Source organism: Microcaecilia unicolor, chromosome 2, assembly GCF_901765095.1.
Source record: "Microcaecilia unicolor chromosome 2, aMicUni1.1, whole genome shotgun sequence".
In the NCBI taxonomy this organism is placed as follows: Eukaryota; Metazoa; Chordata; class Amphibia; order Gymnophiona; family Siphonopidae; genus Microcaecilia; species Microcaecilia unicolor.
Window position 1 is genome coordinate 488,379,740 of NC_044032.1, and position 15,048 is coordinate 488,394,787.

General features: G+C 43.5%; 1 protein-coding gene across 1 annotated transcript in view; it reads right to left on the bottom strand.

Moving 5' to 3' along the window:
- MXD4 (MAX dimerization protein 4) overlaps positions 1 to 15,048 on the bottom strand; it is a 104,290-nt gene that overhangs the window by 7,709 nt on the left and 81,533 nt on the right. The window contains exon 5 of the mRNA XM_030191109.1: positions 9,444 to 9,603. Coding sequence (XP_030046969.1) covers positions 9,444 to 9,603 — 160 coding nt within the window. The remainder of the gene's footprint in view (positions 1 to 9,443; positions 9,604 to 15,048) is intronic.

Below are 15,048 nucleotides of genomic sequence, written 5' to 3' on the forward strand. Positions count from 1 at the left end.
TCTGTCTTAGTGCAGTCTGTTGTTTTATCATCTATGGATTATTTAACGCTATATACTGTCTTCTATCCACTCATTTAATTTCAAAATTACAATTTTTGCAGAATACAGCTGCTAAGATGGTGTTCAAAAAGAAACTATTTGATCATGCTACCCTTTGTTTGGTTAGGCTTCACTGGCTTCCTACTGATACACATATCTCTTAAATTGGCCTGTTGGGTTTATAAACTGTTTGATGGTTCTTGTCCTGAGTATTTGATCACACTTTTTTCCTTTGGCCCTCACTCTTTCCAGAGCAGGCAACCACAGTCTTTTACATATTCCATCATTTTCTGTTGTTAAATACAAAAAAAGCATTGCAATCATCTTTTTCATATCAGGCCGTTCAGGTATGAAACTCTTTGCCCATTTCAGGGGTTCTTTTACTAAGGTGCGCTGAAAAATGGCCTGCAGTAGTGTAGGCGCGTGTTTTGGGTGCATGCAGATCCATTTTTCAGCGCGCCTGCAAAAAATGCCTTTTTAAAATTTTTGCCAAAAATGGACGTGCGACAAAATTAAAATTGGCGCGCATCCATTTTGGGTCTGAGACCTTACCGCAAGCCATTGACTTAGTGGTAAGGTCTCATGCATTAACCGGGTGGTAATGACCTACGCGCATCAAATGCCACTTGGCGCGCAAAGCGGACATGCACCAGAAAATAAAAACTATTTTTCAGACACGCATATCGGACACACGGCAAAAATGAAATTACCACAAGAGCCACGCCGTAGCCAGGCAGTAACTCCAAATTGGAACACATAAATGCTTAGTAAAAGGGCCCTCAGTGAGAATACTTATCTTTCTTTCTGAAAGAATTTGAAGACTATTCTGTTTCAGAAATCTTACTTGTAATTTCTCTACTTTCACATTTATGTTTGGAATCTGCTTTGAACTATATTTTGGGTGTTGAAGAAATACAAGTACCATATATCATATCATTTTTAGCTTGTAGAAAGAGCCTTTGACCACATTAAAGATATGCTATTGGAAATTCATAGTACTGTCCAACATTACTTCTAGAATTTTCAGGAGCTGGTTCGAGAGCGATTGGTCTGTCAGCTAAAAGAACTAGGATAGATAGCATTGGGAAACAAGAGCGGCCTAAAAAGAGGGATTTCAATTTTTCTGTGTTGAGTTCAAAGCAATGATGTTGGAGCTAGTCAACTATTTGAGGTAATTTGCTGTTGAATATATGAATATCTTGGGAGTTAGCGTTGTCAATATTAGCAAATAACTGTATATGTCATCTGCACAGATACAAGGAATGAGTTCAAGAGACTGTATCAGAGATAATAGCATGTCCATGAAAATAATAAAGAGAAGAGGGGAAGTATCGAACCTTGGGGGACACCACATTCGAGGTGAAAGGAATTTGATATTGAATCTTGAGACTGAACAAAAGTGGCTTAGATCCTACCTCCATGTTAGAACCTATCAACAACCTTGTCAGTAATACCAATATCTTGGTATATTTGCACAATATTTGCAATATATTTGCACAATTAGATGACTTTTTTTTTCCAAGAAAAACACCCTCCACTTTAACCAAACAGGCTTCAAAAGAATTCACAGCACAGAAACAGCCCTCCTTGGTATTACCTCCTTGATCCTTCATCACAAATCAGTGCTAGTCCTATCCCTCAACCTTTATGCAACCTTCAATTTAGTCGTTCATGAGCTAGCTTCTTCTAAATAACCTATAATATCTTATAGGTTATTTAGAAGAAGCTAGCTCATGAACGACTAAATTGAAGGTTGCATAAAGGTTGAGGGATAGGACTAGCACTGATTTGTGATGAAGGATCAAGGAGGTAATACCAAGGAGGGCTGTTTCTGTGCTGTGAATTCTTTTGAAGCCTGTTTGGTTAAAGTGGAGGGTGTTTTTCTTGGAAAAAAAAAGTCATCTAATTGTGCAAATGTGTTTGGTAAGATTGGATACTGAATGGAAACTGGCCAATAGAACGATAGTAGGTAGGTTTCAGCCCCAACTTGCTGCTACCTGTCAGCTGTCATGTAGCTGAATTATATCTCTTGATCTGTAGCAGTACATTTACTAGGCATGAGGAGACACTGTTCAGCGAAACAGAAAAGGGGGTGATGGATCCTATCTCGTTCAAGATTTTAGCCATTTGGGTCAGTCATGGTTCAGGGCAGTCAGCTGTGGGAGGAGGGATTGGGAGGGGGAGGGCTGGAAACTATGACCAGAGCCATTGCCAAGGGTAGTAGCAACCCTAGGCAAATCTTCGGTCTTTCATCCTCCCCAATTAATTTTCAAGCCCTAGCCTACAGTACCACTCAAGATTTTGATTGATTAAAGTCCAACAATCATGATCATCACATGGGTTAAAATATGTGTGATTGGTTCCAAGAAGTTGTGTGGCTGTCAGGATATATTGTTTTGCTCTGACTGGAATGGGTTTTTTACTCCCTCCAAGAAGCTGCTGCCCAAGGTGACTATCAGATCTGCCTAATGGTTGGGCCACTCCCACTTATGACCCCAATTCTTTTAAAAGGGGTGGGGCATGGCCACCAGGCCTCTTTATTTCATGAGGAGAACTAAGCAGTAAGGGCTACAAAGCTCTTGGAAGAAGAATCAAACTTTAGCTTTTTGATCCCCAGGCTAGGGATGGAGGGGTTTAGGAGGAAGTAACTGGCTCTTCAGGGATCTGAGGTCCCCCAGGAGAGAGCTTCTGAATCAGACCCTGCAGCCCCTGTAAAAACTCATACCAATGTCAAGAGAATGACTATTTTAAAAAGATTTATGTGCACTGCCACAGCTGGAAAGATGCAAAGTTCTCTGCTTTGCAACACTCAAAATACTTTGAGATATTTAACTACAGGATACGTATGAGCCAGGTACTCATTTAATTCCTGTAGCTATTTATCATAAAAACATTTGCTATCCCACAAAAGTTTTGGACTTAGTACATTGGGATTTCTGTGTTTTGAGCTGAAACAAATCACAATGTACATTAGTAAGTCAGTGAAATGTATTTTATAAAAAGAAGTGCATATTTACCACACATATGTACAGTACATTGTAATATTTATCCCCTGACATTTTGGCTTTCAAAGATGAATATGATAATCCCTTTAGAATTGATTTCCACTACAAATGCACCCGATGCTTAAATGTGCCACCTATCACTGTAAGCAAGTATGATTTCCAGAACAGCGGCTTATGTTTAGCAATAGAACTAATAAGAACCGAGGAAGTGACGTCATCCTACAGAATGGCAGCCTAGTTCTTGAGCTCCCCGCTCCCCGGACATCAAAAAGCACTTACAGGCGGTCCCCGGGTCTGTACTTGACTGGAAAACGAGAGACGAGACCAACAAAGCGCCAGCAACAATGAGTAAATCAGCTGCGGTGCGAAATAAAGAAGCAGAGCGGCCAACGGGAGGTGGGCCTAGCCGGGTGTCTAAGCGCCATGAATCTGTGGCGCACGCGTCTCCGTCGGACTCGGATTCAGCGCTATCCCTGGCCAAATCGCGGCAGCCTCCTAATAAAAAAAAAGGCGTTTCAGTTGAGCTTCGCCAGCTTTTGTCGAAAATACAAGAGGATATTAAGGGCTCGAAGGACGAGATCCTCGACCGCATGGAAGCGCTAAGCACGGACTTGCGCGAGTTAGGGGGCAGGGTAGAGGATGTTGAAACAAGAATGGATGAGCATGCCGAAACCCTGAATGCCCACGAGACACATTTTCAAGACTTGGCAAAGAAAAATGCTGAGCTGGAATACAAAATTGACGACCTAGAAAACAGAAGCAGGAGGAACAATCTAAGGTTTAGAGGGGTGCCCGAAAGCGGTGAGATCGAGGATGTTCCGCAGATCGTGAGAACCCTGTGTGCGGCACTATTGGGCCCAGAGGATGGAGCAGTGGAGATTGTTCTGGACAGGGCACATAGAGCACTTGGCAAAAGGCAGGACAATAAAGTGCGGGATATTATCACAAGATTTCACAAGTACGAGGTGAAAGAGAAGATCTTTAATCTAGCGCGGAAGGCGCAGGACTTTGAGTATGCTGGAGCTAGAATATCAGTATACCAGGATCTTTCACAATTCACGTTGCAACAAAGACGTCTGATGAAGCCGGCCCTGGAAATATTAGCCAAAGAGCACATCCCCTATAGATGGGGGTTTCCCTTCTCGCTCTTATACACACTGCAAGGAGCTAAGCATAGAGCTCAGTCGCTGAAAGAAGTATGGGGGACCCTTCATGAAGCGGGCCTGGTCTCATCGAGCATGCCGCAGGGGACAATGGCGCCAGCCACAAAGGCAAAGCTGCAAGGATGGAAGCGGGTCCCCGATTCTGCTAACCGGCGCAACTCGAAAAGACGTGGAGGAGCAGAGGAGACCTGATCTACCTCAAGGAAGGTTTGAAGGAACTGTTAATTCAGGGGACAAGCTTGAGTTGAGACTTTGTGAGTTTTTGGACAGTAACAAGGGAACTGGAATTCTACTGGGGAGTCTTGATTGTTTTGTTGTGATGGGTAAGGCCTTGCCTGAAGCCTGGGCTTTGGGGTATGAGTAGTGGGGCTGTAAGAAGGTTCTGGGGAATGTCTGGAGGGGAGGGAACAGAGGGTGGAGGGAGGTAGGGAATATATGTAAGAGTGACTTGGGGCCGAATGTGGTGAGCTGTGAGGTGTTATGTTATGTTATGGACTGGGGAGTTATAGGATGGAAGAGGGTGGGGTTGGGGGAGCGGGGGCGGGATGAGGGCTGGGCTGTCAGGAATTGATGGGTTGCTTTCTTCATTCCCATTCAGGGGAAATGTGTCCTCTGGTTGGTGTTTCAGTGGGGGAAAAGGGAGATAAGGGGTGGGAGGGAGGGGTACTGGGGGGGGGATGGGAGGGAAGGTTAGGTCCAGCCTATTGCTTGGAAAAGGTGGCTTGCCTCTATGATGTGGGCTGGGTTCACCGGCAGGAAATGCGGTGAACCTTGATATTAAATACACATGAGTACTGATTTAAAGATTATGTCCTACAATGTCAGGGGCCTGAATATGCCTCAGAAAAGGCAAAAATTTTTTAAGGAGCTGATGCACCTAAAGCCGCAAACAGTTTTATTGCAGGAAACGCACCTTCGCCGTAAGCACGAAAAACTCCTCTCCCACCCCAGTTATCCACTCATTCTTTTTGCTTCCTCTGTTGAAGGGTCAAAGAGAGGGGTGGCGGTGATGCTACATGCATCGGTGGCGGCGCAGATAATGCAGATTAAACGAGATCCCGGGGGAAGGTTCTTGTTTGTGCACATAGTGCTTGACCAAGTAGACCTAACCCTGGCCTCTGTGTACGCCCCAAACGAACAACAAGGGGCCTTTTTCACTAAGGTGAAAAATATACTTGCCACTTTTGTACAGGGCCCCCTAATTCTGGGTGGAGATTTTAATGCTGTAATGGACCCAGCACTGGATAGGTCAGGAGTCAGCCGCTCTGGGGACAATAGGGAGTCAATAGCATTAGGAGCAATGGCATACTCTTTGGGTGTGTTGGATGTGTGGAGGGTGAGTCACGGGGGGGAGCGGGACTATACATGTTATTCATCTGTTCATGACTCCTACTCCCGTATTGACTGCATCTTTCTGGACACTGGGCTGGTAGAAAGGGGCCCTATAGCAGGGATAGGTAATATGACCTTGTCCGATCATGCCCCAGTTTGGGTGAATTTGTCATCTATCAGGGCAGAGGTTAAGGAAAAAAGGTGGACGCTCAACACGACTATGCTCCAAGAGGTAGAGGTGGTGGAGGGTTGCAGGAGAGTTTTGAAGGACTATCTAGAGCTTAACATGGAATCGGGGCCTCCCCTTAGTACGGTATGGGACGCAATGAAAGCAGTCACGAGAGGTTATTTTCTACAATTAGCAAGTAAGAGAGCGAAAATCCGTAGAGCTCAAGTGGCGAGTTGTCTGGGGAACATACAGCGCCTAGAAGCACAGCATAAGGTTGGGAGATCACCAGCAGTATTAGAAGAACTGAGGGGCGAGAGACTTAAGTTGGACTCCATTTACTCAGAGCAACTAAATCTGTTACAATCTAGAATTAAAAGTAGCACTTATGAGTTTACCAATAAAGCAGGGCGCAGACTTGCCATGAAATTACGCAGACAAAAAATAGATCGTACAGTAACCAGGGTGAGGGATAGTATGGGTAATATACTCACTACATCTGAGAACATACGTAAGAGGTTTGGGGAATATTACCAAGCCTTGTACGCACAAGGGGGAGACCCTTCTCCGGAGGCCATTGATGAGTACTTGGCAGAGAGTGATCTCTCATCTCTGACACTTCAACAAAGAACAGAGCTGGAAAAGCCAGTCACGCCATTGGAGATACAAAAAGCTATCCAGCATCTGCCGTCCAGCAAATCTCCGGGGTTGGATGGCTTCCCTAATGAATTTTATAAGAAATTTGCTTTGGAATTGGCGCCCCTGTTGGCAGACCTGTTTAACCAGATTGGAAGGGGTGAGGTATTGCCCCCTACCATGCTGGAAGCTTGGATTGCCATCCTACCCAAGCCGGATAAGGATCACACGGAATGTGGCTCTTATCGCCCAATATCAGTTCTGAATGCTGACGTAAAAATACTAGCTAAAGTGTTGTCTAATCGATTGGCTCCGTTGCTTCCGGCGATTATCCATCCTGATCAAGTAGGCTTTGTGCCATATAGGAAGGCTATGGATAATACCCGAAGGGTAGTTGACCTAATGCATCTGGCTGGGAGGGTGAAGAGGCCAATGTGTTTTCTTAGTTTAGACGCTGAAAAGGCCTTTGATAGGGTCCAGTGGCCATATATGTATAAAGTGTTGGAGGCATTTGGGATAGGCCCCCAGTTTCGCAACTGGATCCAATCTTTTTATGACTCACCCAAAGCATGTGTGAGAGTTAACGGGGCAAATTCAGCTATGTTTACCTTGTATAGAGGAACCCGTCAGGGTTGCCCATTATCCCCCTTGCTATTCGCCATGGCGATGGAGCCTTTCGCTTCCACAATACGGGCGGATCCAAATATTACTGGAGTTACAGTAGCGGGAAGAGAGCATAAAATGGCACTTTTTGCAGATGATGTGCTTCTGTTCGTTACTCGACCCCAGGTTACATTCCCTAGTTTGTTGGAGGCGATTGATAAGTATTCGGCAGTGTCCGGCTTTAAAGTGAATATGACAAAGTCAGAGGCCCTGAATATATCTCTCCCTGATGAGCTAATGCAGTCATTAAAATCCTCATTCGCCTTCAGATGGGCACCTAAGCAGATTAGGTACCTGGGTGTAAACTTGACAGCAAAGTTAGGTGCCCTCTTTACAGCAAATTACAAGGGTTTAGCACAGGTTATCACGGCAGACCTTGAAGGGTGGGGTGACCTGGGACTATCATGGTTCGGCAGAATAGCTGTTGTCAAAATGAACGTCTTGCCCCGGCTGCTCTACTTATTCCAGGCCCTCCCAATTAAGATGCCTAAAAAATACCTCTCAGCCTTACAGGATCGTATCGTTCGATTTATTTGGGCGGGGAAAAGACCGCGCTTGTCGTGGTCGTACTTGTACCAGACTAGGAGAAGGGGAGGTCTGGGGGTTCCCAACTTGAGTTGGTACTATAGAGCAGCTCAAGCACGCGCAGCCATTGAATGGTTTCAGGACTATCCCGACAGACAATGGGTACATTTGGAGCAACACTCTATAGGTCAGAGACCTTTGGGAGCAGTGATGTGGCTCCCCAATCAGTTTCGGGCGCTTGGGGAAGAGTTATGTCCCTCTATCCAGGTTACCTTGCACTACTGGGATAGCCTGTTTCCCAAAAGGAAGTGTGCGTTGTCACGCTTATCTCCTATAGCTTTTAACCCACTATTTTACCCTGGGACAGAGAAGGGGGTATTTACGCGGTGGCACCAAGAAGGCTTAAAAATGTGGGGTCAATTGTTTGAAGGAGATCAGTTATTACCGTTCAGTGCCGTGGTGGGGACTTTTCCAAATTTGAAGGGTGATGATTTTGCTTATCGCCAATTGTCACACTTCCTCAAAACACGAGCTGTTAGAGAGGTGGGAAACAGGAACAAAACCACCTTGGAGGAAATTTGTGAGGGGTCCGCCATGACCAGTGGCCTAATATCACGTTTATATAGCACCATTAATTTGAAGGAGTCTAATTACACTCTTCATAGGAGGAGTTGGCAGAAGGAGTTGGGTATATCTTTGGAGGAGGTGGAATGGGAGAGGTTGGAGAGAGCTACGGCGAGGGTGTCTTCACATGTTCCTTTTAGGGAGAATGCGGTGAAGGTGATGTTCCGGTGGTATTTGACGCCGGAGCGCATCAACGGGTTTGTGTTGGAGGGGTTGCGGGGTTAAGGGCACGATGGGACACATCTGGTGGACCTGTAGGAAAGTACAGGCCTACTGGAAATCAGTACACAGTAGGCTGCAGTACTGGCTGGGATGCGAGGTCCCGTGGAATCCAACTACTTTTCTTTTCTCTGCGAAGGTGGCGGGCCTCCCGCAGGCTCGCCAGACTTTGCTGAGGCATGCTATAAGTGCGGCTAGAGTGATTGTGGCAAATTTTTGGAAGAAGCCCTTGACTCCTCCAATAGCGAGATGGCTTAGTAAACTGAGGTATGTTTGCGAAATGGAAAGGCTCCTGGCGGAAAGGCGTAATCAACAGCAAAGGTGGCACTCAATATGGGGCCCTTTCACCAGCATGGCCATGAGTCAGTGAGGCATGAGGGAGAACAAGCATTGTTAGAGGAGGCGGGGACCTAACCGGGAGGGGGGGGAGTGGCATTGGGAAGGGGGGGGGGTCTGGTTAAGTACATAAAAAACGTTATATAAATTTTGGAGTGTGTTTTTTTGCTTTCAAATGAAAGGTTGAACAACAATAACAGGACTGTTGTTGCTGTTAGGTTTTCAATAATTGCGTTGAATGCCGATTGATCTAATGTGGCTTGGTGTTATTTTCTTCTTCCTCTTGTTGTGTGTTTACCTTGTTAATAAAGACTTCATGCAAAAAAAAAAAAAAAAAAAGAACTAATAAGAACCAACATAAGCATGACTAGAAAGTCCTAGTTCTAAACCAGCTACAAAAAGATGGAACATTTATTGTTTAGGTATTGTGTTTGTAATCAAAAGTTAACATAAATATGCATCAACACAATACAATGGTAAAACAGTGTACTATTCAAATGATAGGGGATGGCCGAAGGTGGATATTTTATTTTTTGTTTCATTTTTTTTAAAGCCACAATACAAAAAAAAAAAAAGGTCTGATCATCCTTAACATCTAGCTGGTCTTACTGAATATTTAGGAAAACTCAATTGTGCTTGCATTTGTGCGATATTTGAAGACGAAATACAAAGTAATGGCAAACATGCAGAATGACAGGTATTATGCAGGTTTAGACAGTCTGTCTGTGCTGTTACCTTGCTCAGAATCAGTGGATATTGTTGATCCCATACTATCCGTGCGAATGCGTTCCAGGCCATGCACGGACAGCTGTTCCAATCGGCGCTTCAGATAGCGGTGCTCACGCTGCAGTTGTTCTTTAATATTTAAAGCTTTTCGATCTTGTTCTTCTAGTTTCTATAAGAAAAAGTGGTACGGGAACACTACATCACTATTTTACTGAAAAGACAGGTTATTATAAAATATTGATGGCAACCGAGACTAATATCAAATGAAGGCACATCAGATGCTTTCTTATTTCACTGCCTTGTTTGTTTCAAGTGACAAATTTAATTTCACTAGGGCAGAAAAAAAAACCCCAAAATAAATTTAAGCTAAAACTTGGTTGTTGATAGTTTTAACCAGAGAGTTTTTATTCAGGGTGTATGCACTGAGTTCCAACACCTTTTCCACTGCCTGCTAAAACTGATCCACAATCCCCAAATATTAATGGAAAAGCCTGGGCCTTGTGCACCCCAAAAACACATACACATAAAACTGCCTGTTTCTTTATATTGCGCCTTGCGTTCTGTGCCTATACCTAAGCGTATTCCATAACAATGCACATAATTTAATTGGCTTAACAAGTCAATCAGCGTTAACAGCATTTAACAAGTAATAATGAGCACTAACAGGCAATAATTAGAATTTACATGCATAACTCGCTAAGCATATGCTGTAATGAACTGCACCTAAATTCTAAAGCACGCAGTTCAAAAGGGGTGTGGCTATGGGTGGGAAACTGGGCACTTTATGGACATTCTCAAATTTAGGCACGTTGTTATAGAGTATGGCCCAGATCGCGTACATCTACGCACAGGGATTTATACCACATTTTCACTGGTGTAAATGGAGGCGTGTAGTTTTAGGTGCTGGGATATCAACTAAGTGTATTCTACATACTGCGCCTAAATCTTACAGAATACACTTAGGCAAAAATGATTTCCTCATGAATTTTTCAGGCGTCATACATAGAATCTCCTCCAAAGTGCTCCTCATGGGAGCAGCAGTATCTTTTAGCCAATCCCTGCAGGCCCAAGGGAGAACAGCATGGATCTGTGTCTGCCTGCAGAAGTCGGTGGAGAGACACATGCTGTGAACAACACATAACCTAGCCACTGCAAAATGTGGGAGAGACAGGCTACAGAGGCTGGGTTGTACAGTTTAGTGATCTGAACATACCATCTTTGGGAATCTGAATGTGTGGCACCTCTGTCATTTTTGCATTGTGCACAGTTCAGGAGGAAAACATTTCAATTTTCTATTTTTCTCATACTGCATTACATGCAGACTCTGGCTTCTTGGCATTTCTAGCCTGGTTTTGGTCTAACATAAGAACATAAGCGTTGCCATACTGGGACAGACCGAAGGTCCATCAAACCCAGCATCCTGTTTCCAACATGGTCAATCCAGGTCACAATTACCTTCCAAGATCCCAAAACAGTACAATACATTTTATGCTGCTTATCCTAGAAATAAGTAGTGGATTTTCCCCAAGTCCATTTTAATAATGGCTTAAGGACTTTTCTTTTAGGAAGTTATCCAAAACTTTTTAAAACCCTGCTAAGCTACTTCAAAGTTTTAGTGTGTGGTCATTTATTCTGTATTTGGTGAAGTTTTATACATGTTTTCTCTATGTGATTGAGGTGAGGCATTTTGCAAGCATGTAGTTTCTGTGTATGGATTTGCAGCAGTCCAACTTATTCTCTTCCCAACCAGAGGAGTCTTCTAGGGACTGTGTAATATTTGCAGTGCTGCCTTTTCATAGACTCAGTAACTGGTTGCAGGGAGTGTGGCATGTTGCTGAATAGGTAGTCACCCCTTAAGGATGGTGCTGCACTTGAATACCAGTACCATTTTTTCCTAGAAAAATAAGCACTAGTTGTAATCAACTTTTCCTGCAGCTTTCCCCCACGTAACAAAGTTACTCCAGTGTGGTGTACTGTCACAGTGGCTTCATTTTCACCTGCTTCATCTCTTTTGAAGCATAAAGAGGGTCACCATTGTTTTAATGTTCCCACCCCCCAGGAGTACTTCCTCATAGCGTTATTATGAAACCAAAGAGAAGGACCCTTTGGGGTACGTATACCTGATTCATATCACAGGAGCATTTCCAGTCTAAAAGATAATGTATTTAAACCACTATGGCTTGCCACAGATATGGGAAAATACCATTTCTTATTTTACTGTGGGATGACGACAAGGAAAGAGTGGGGTTTTTTTTTAAATGACAATAAACAAGCCACTAGCAACCAAGCTATGGAAACAAATGTTCTGCTAAATGTTCTGCTTCCTTTGAGAATGTTAACTCCATTCATCAAATATAAACAAACTAGCCGTTGAGCCCGTTAAAACGGGCTAGTATGGGGCAACTAGAATGGAAGCAACATCAGAACTGAATAAAATTTAAATTGGGGTTGTAGACCCCTATGCCTTCCTTTTTACTTCCAAATTAAAAGGGAAGAAACCATAGGGAAACACTTTGCATCTAAATCAGAACATTAATGAGTTTTATGACAGTACAGTTCCTTTGTAAATAAGGTGCAATCGCTAATGGTCAATTCAGCAATTTATGATAGTACTCAGGAGTCAATCCAGAGCTATCTCTTGCACAAAAGGGGAACCGTACAGGCTTAATGTTCATTGCTCAGTTTCTACCACTATACACACCTGGATAACAGTGATACTGGAAAAATAACACATGGAAGGAAGCATATTCCTTGCCAGGTAAGAAAATGTCACAGCAGTGCTGCAGATCTTCTCCTTCTGTATATATTGGCACTGTCTGTGATGACTGGCAGTGAGACTAAGGATTGTGGAAAACTCATGAACATGGCTGCTTTCATGTTAATTACTACTCTCTCAGTGAAAGTAAATAGAATGAACTTCTCCCAGTTTACCTTGGCTCTAAACCTCATGTGTATAATAGCAAACAAACCCCAACAAACAAAGAGCAAAGAAGAGGGCATTCTTCCTGACAATTCAAAACCAGCTGAGTGTTGATAAGCAGGTAAGGGCTCAATTCCAGCTTTAGGAATAGAAAGCAAATGAGGTGAAGTATTGTCCTGGAAAGGGTGCATGGCTGACTCATCCTGTATGCCGGTAATACCAGACTTGCACTCAGTACTTCTGATCAGTCTAGTTTTCAGAATATTTATAATAAATATGCACGTAGTATTTGAACAAAATTGAGGCTACACATGCAAAGAGGTGCCATGCATATTCACTGAGAATCACTGGCATACAGGACACAAAATGTAGCTGCACACAGGGGAAATAGCAACGCCTGCTCTCCCCTTGCAAGGTGCTACCAATCTACTGGACCTCAGACTTTAGGGAAGGGAGGAATGCAGCAGTAACAAATCATGAATGGACGCAGGAATGATCCACTATTTCTGGGATGGGCGGGACAAAATGCTTTTTCTTTTGGCCGCTGTCGGAGACAGGGTGCTGGGCTCGATGGACCCTTGGTCTATCTCAGCATGGTGATGCTTATGTCTTATTAAAAGCACACAATTCTATGATGTTGACATTTCACACATTGAAATTCTCCCTCATGTTTTACAAAAACTAAGGAAATAAGGTTACAATTTGATCAGAGATAAACTTTTTTTTGCTGTACCACATATAAAACATGTTTTAATGTCCCAGAGTACGGTGAATACATATAGGTTGTGCTGATCATAGTCAGTAACAGAGCAGGTCTTTTACTAAGGCTTAGCTCAAGTTATCTGCAGAAGGCCTATAGGAATAAAATAGGCCCTACTGCAGATAGGTCACCTAGCCAAAACAAACAAAAAAAAATCACTCAAATTTGTTTGGCATGATCTTTTGGTAAAACCATGTTGCCTTGGATCTTGCAACCCATTTGGATCTGTAAAATTCACCATCCTATCATTCAGCAGTACCTCCATCATCTTTCCCAACCAACGAGGAAAGGCTTACAAGCTTGTAGTTTCCCACCTCTTCTCTGTTACCACGTTTAGGAAGAGGGAAATCAGTCCTCCAATCCTGCAGAACCCAAGGATCTGATAAATACATCTTTTAGAGGACCTCTTGCAGTATCCTAGGACGTATTTCATCTGGCCCTATAGCTTTGTGGCCTTTTAGGTTTGCAAGATGTTCATAAACACCTCCTTCTGTGAATGGTATGGTATCTACTCCATTCCCACATATGCCTTTGCCAATCATTTGGGGTCATTCTTCAGGGTTTTCTTCTGTGAACATTAAACAGAAGTATTTGTCTGGCATTTCCACACTACTCTCCACAGATTGTTCCTCAGAATCTTTGAGTCTTGCAATTCTACCTTTAGCTTTCCTCTTTTGCCCTGAAAAAAATCTTGTCATTTTGTTTTACATCATCCAGTGTATGCTTTTGCCATCCTGATTTCTATCTCTTTGTCTCTTACAGTTTTGCCTCATATTCTTTTCTGTGTTCTTCTTGTGATCTTCTGTATTTTGTGAACACTACCTGTTTTAACTATTTTTGCAGCCACATCTTTGGAGAACTTTTCCTTTTCCTCTTGCTTTTATTTACTTTCCTTACACAAGGCTTTATAAAGCCCTTTTTAGCTTAGTCTACAGCTTTCCATTTCCCTAATTTCCTCTCAGCTGCCAGCTACTTCCTTCAGGTACTTCTCCATTTTGCTGAAGTCAGCGTGTCTGAAATTCAGGTCTCCGAGTTTGGTGTGACTGGAATCTACTTTAGCTTGTACACCAAATCACATTGTGTGATGACCACATTGAGCCTGCAAAGAGGTGGGAAAATGTGGGATACAACTGCAATAAATAAATAAATAAATAAATAAATCACTGCTGCTCAAAAGGTCACTCACCCAGAAGTTAGACATACTTTCTTCATTCGTGAGTACCAGATCCAGCATCAATGATTCCCTAGCGAGTTCTGCCACCACTTGCCTTAACAAAGCCTTTTGTAAGGTACTTGTCTTAAACAAAGCCCTTTGTAAGGCATCCATGATCTTTCTACTTCTCTCCAAATTGGCAAATGAAATATTCCAATCCATATCTGGTAGATGTTACTCAGTACTATCACCTCCCCCACTTAGAGGGCGAAATTGGTTTTAGCTAAAACCGAACCTGCAGTCAAAATTTGCTGCTCAGTTTTGCCTGAACCCAAAAGCAAAACTGACTGCTAGAGCCTAGCCCCTGCACTAAATGAGCTCCCCTCCCTCTACTCACATATAGAATATGCCCTCCCCTCCCCCCAAGCCCTACCATCTTTCCCCTATTGTTCTAGTGGGTAATCAGGGCAGGAGTGATCCCCACTTACACCTGCCCATGTCCTCTCCATTGCTAAAATGGCTGTTGTGGTCTCCACTTGCACTCTCGTGAAACTGACGGAGATCACAGCAGTCATTTTGAAATTGCAGCCAGCAAAAGCAGAAGTGATTGCTCTTGACCATGTCAGCTCCAACCTCAAAATGGCTGTCGTGACCTCCAACAGCAGTCTCATGAGTCTGCCTCTAGAAATCCCGGCAGCCATTTTGGCAGTGCACTGGACATGGGTAGGAACAAGTGAGGATCGTTCCTGTCCCAACTACCCACTAGATAGGGAAAGGGGAT